The sequence below is a fragment of the Dichomitus squalens genome, assembly GCF_000275845.1.
Source record: "Dichomitus squalens LYAD-421 SS1 unplaced genomic scaffold DICSQscaffold_3, whole genome shotgun sequence".
NCBI lineage: Eukaryota > Fungi > Basidiomycota > Agaricomycetes > Polyporales > Polyporaceae > Dichomitus > Dichomitus squalens.
In genome coordinates this window covers 1-4,259 of record NW_006766885.1, presented here as the reverse complement: position 1 = coordinate 4,259, position 4,259 = coordinate 1, and the positions used below count along the sequence as shown (strand labels likewise).

Sequence of the window (4,259 nt, the reverse complement as noted above, 5' to 3'; positions counted from 1 at the left end):
TCTTGTACAGGGCTTTCATGAAACGCGCTGCGAATTGGGGTCCTTGATCAGATACGACTTTCTCCGGAACACCGTGGAGACGGAAGATTTCTCGGTAGTGGATGTCCGTGACTCCTTCAGCAGAGACGTCTGTCGTGGTGGGTAGCACATGGACCTGCTTACTGTAGTGGTCGCTGTAGACGATGATCGCGTCGTACCCGCGCACAGGAGGGAGTCCAGTAACGAGATCTACTTCCATTGTCTGCCATGGGCCTTCGGGTACGTCGTGGGGTTGGAGCGTGCCTCGAGGATGACGGGGGGCTTTACGACGCTGGCAGGTGTCACAGCCTTCGACGTACATGCGCACAAACGCGTCTCGCTGCGGCCACCAGTAGAGACGGCTGACCAGCTCGATGGTCCCATTCCATCCCGGGTGTCCAGCAGTGATCGCGTCGTGGCAGAGGAAGGTGACTCGTTTGCAAAGGTCTTTACCAGGAGGGATGTAGAGCTTCCCATGCCAGTAGATGAGCCCGTCGCGCACTTCCCACTCCAGGAGTCCATTTGCCAGCTTCCGGGGGCCCTTCTCCTTGAGAATGCGGAGAGCCTCGACTACTTCGGGGTCGAGTACCTGTGCATCCCGAATCTCCTGCTCGAGGGTGCTCGTATCCGTGAGGGTGGCCGATAGAGAGATGAACCATTCAGGTCCTAGCACAATCTGATCCCGGTTGTCCTCCGCATCTATAGTCTGGTGCATTGGGAGGCGAGAGAGGGGGTCAGCTTGGGTGTTCGTCTTGCCAGGCTTGTGTGTAAGGCGGAAGTCGAAGCGGCTAAGGTATAGGGACCACTGAGCCTGTCTACGGGTGAGGTTCCGTGAGGTGCGCCAGTACTCCAGATTACGATGATCGGTGACAATCTCGAAGGGTTCGGGGAGTCCCTCCAGGTAGTGTCGCCAGTCTTCGAGAGCATGGATGATTGCCAGCATCTCTCGGTCGTAAATCTCGTAGTTCCGTTCCGCTTCAGCCATCGACTCCGATCGGTAGGCCACCGGATGCCAGAGGTCGTCGTCCAGCTTCTGGAGTAGCACACCTCCGGTCACAAAGCCGGAGGCGTCCACTTCGATCCGCATGGGCCGAGCCGGATCACAGGAGACGAGCACGGGTTCGCTCGTAAACGCATCCTTGAGGGCTTGGAAGGCGAGTCGCTGTGCAGTTCCCCAGGTCCAGGGAACGTCCTTCTTGGTCAGGTCGTTGAGCGGTCTCGCGAGCTTAGAGAAGTCCCGGATGAATCGACGGTAGAAGTTGGCAAACCCTAGGAAGCCGCGCAGGTCGCGCAGGTTCTTGGAGGCCGGCCACGCGGTGACGGCCCTGACTTTGACAGGGTCCATGGCCACTTCGCCTTCACGGATGATCAGGCCGAGGTACTCTACCTCTGTCTTCTTGAACTCGCACTTCTCCGGTCGCAGGTAGAGATCGTGCTTCTGAAGTCACTTCAGCACCTCGTGAGTTACGGCGCGATGCTCTTCGAGGGTGGTGCTGAAGATGAGGATGTCATCAAGGTAGACAGCAACCTTTCCTGCGGCGATCAGATCAGCGAAGATTGAGTTCATCAAGGCTTGGAACGTAGCAGGGGAGTTGGTGAGTCCGAAAAGCATGACTCGGGGTTCGAATAGGCCTCGATCGTGGACCGTAAACACGGCTTTCCATTCATCGCCCTTCTTGATGCGGACATTGTGGTAGCCCCAACGAACGTCAAACTTGGTGAAGTACTTAGCCTGGTGCAGGCGACTGATGATGTCGGACGCGAGGGGGAGAGAGTGGCGATTCTTCACCGTGATCTCATTGAGCTTACGATAATCCTGGACTAGACGGAGCTTGCCATCCTTCTTCTTCACGAAGAAGACCGGAGACGCCATGGGGGACTTGGAGGGGACGATGTAGCCTTTCCGAAGGTTTTCCTCAAGGAACCGATCAACTTCCTCCTGCTCGTTGGGCGACATTGGATAGGCCTTGGAGCGTGGAGTTTCCGGGGCATCGGGTTTGAGGTCAATGGCATGGTCGTACGGCTTGTGCTCCAGAAGGCGCTCCGATTCGGTCTCAGAGAAGACCTTCGAGTACTGTCGGTACTCTTCAGGGACGATCTCCTCGAACGTGCATTTGGGCTTGTCCTAGTTGGCCTTCTGTGCGAGCTCGGTGGAGTAGGTGTACCCCGCGGCGCACCACAACTCCTCCGTCGTGTCTTCCAGAACCTTGGCCTTCCACCACTTCCTTCGCTGCATCCGGTTGGCGGCGATCCGCTCAATACCGGGTTTCCATTCCGCCTCGGCCTCGGTTTCCTCCGCACCAACCTCCATGGTGCCCTCCTGCCAGTCAATGTCCGGATTGACCCTGCGAAGCCAAGGTAAGCCTAATACGACATCTTCGGGGCCCAGATCTGCAACTAAGAACTCGAGCCATTCCGTGTAGTCGCCCATAAGTACTTGTAATCTAACGTAATGGAAGATGCTGCCTGCGCTGTTCTTGGAGCCATCGATGTTGTAGAGGGGAATGTCTCTAGCTAACCTATGTAAATAGACGTTGTTCTTCTTTACGAAACGGTGGCTGATGAAAAGGGCCGTTGCCCCACTATCTATCATAGCTGCGGAACGTACGCTACGGTTTCTGCCTTTAAGTATCACACTGACACGGAAATGCGAGCTAGACGGGTTCAATTCTGGAATGATACACAAACTAATGCTATCATACACGCAGGGGTCAGGGATCTGGGGAGGCGGAGAGTCCGTAGTTGTACTGGAGGGCGCCGCTGCGGCAGCTTTCGCACGCGCCCGCTCTAAAAAGACTTCTGCAGAGAGGCAAGCTGATCTGCGAGGGCCTTCTGCTGCTCCATGAGCTGCGCGATGAGGGCATTGGTTGCTCCAGCATCTGCAGACGTCGACGTTGACGCTGCAACTTGGGGCTCCTCAGGTCCCTCTTCTGTGGCGGCGAGCTTCTGCGAGCGGGGCTTTTTCAGGAACTTGTCCATGCACACTGTCTCGCGGTGCCCTACGCGGCGACAGTAGCCGCAGATGTCCCGGTCGTGGCCACCGTCCTTCTTGACGTGCGCCGTAGACCCGCAACCGTAGCACTTGCCGCACATGAGGCGGTTGAACTCTTCGCGCGTACGGGTCGCGTCAATGTCCATCGCATTTGGGTCCCTGGTAGGCGGCGTGAAGGGGGTGGTGTGCAGTGGAACCGCCGGCTTGGTCGCTGTGGTGGTGGCAGTACGTCCACACTGACGATCCCGTTCGGCACGATGTTGGCGGACACGAACGTCGATGTCAGAGGAGACGGTGATGAGGTCCTCTAGAGAAGCGATGGGCCTCGCCGTGTGCACCAACTCGTCCTTAATGGAGTCCGCCAGGTATCCGTAGAAGCGGTCTTGGAGGTCGGCCTTGGAGTAGCCCGTGCGGGTAGAGAGCTCATTGAACCGTGCGGCGTACTCCGGGACAGTCATGGAGCCTTGCCACAACGTGCGGAGGCATTCCTTCGCATCGACCGCCTCGTCGACTGTCTCGAAACGGGCCTTGAACTGGGTGCAGAACTCCGTCCACGAGCCTTTGAATGGAGTGGTGCCCTGTGTGATCTCCTCCATCGCCGGGGTGGCCCAGAGAGCTGCACTGTCCTGCATGAAGGAGAGGACCGCCTGAATCCATTGGTCATCGCGCGCGCTGATCGCATTGCCCATAGCATCGATGTGATTGAGCGTTGAACCTTGGGACATGGCCCAGAGGGTGAACGCTGCCAGGAAACGCCGTGCCTCACCTCCTTGTTCGCCTTTGAAGGCGGAGGGCTTCTGAACAGCCTTCAGACCGCTGGTCCCGGTGGTCGAGTTTGCGAGCTGCGCCATGGACTGGGTGAGGAGAGTCATCGACTGGAGTAATACCGTCATGGGGTCCGGGGTTTGCGCTGCCGTCTGGGTGCCCGGTTGGGCCTGCTGGGGGTTGTTGGCGGAGCCTGTCGTCTGTGGTTGTCCGCCTTGTTGTCCCATGATGGGTGGAGCGGACGGTGGACGGGTTGGGGGGATGATAGGGGATGGGGGAAGCGCGATGAGTAGCGCTACTTCAAGCTCGTCAGTCGGAGTACCGGGAATGGGGGATCGAGTCGTGGGCGACTCAGCAACGGAGGAGTCAGGAACTGGGATGAACTCGTCCGCAAAGGTGTTCCAGTTGATCCGAGCAGGACGGTGATGACGGTTCGGGCAGGGGTTTTGCTCGCACGGTACCCAGTACCAGAGTCCGTCATCTA

At 58.1% G+C, this 4,259-nt stretch overlaps 1 protein-coding gene across 1 annotated transcript; it reads right to left on the bottom strand.

Moving 5' to 3' along the window:
• Positions 1 to 2,805: 2,805 nt before the first annotated feature.
• Positions 2,806 to 3,468, bottom strand: DICSQDRAFT_50700 (uncharacterized protein; the record flags this gene model as incomplete). The annotated part of the gene is made up of 1 exon (XM_007361576.1): positions 2,806 to 3,468. One exon carries the CDS (start codon positions 3,466 to 3,468, stop codon positions 2,806 to 2,808), a length of 663 nt encoding a protein of 220 aa, XP_007361638.1.
• Between the last annotated feature and the right edge of the window lie 791 nt (positions 3,469 to 4,259).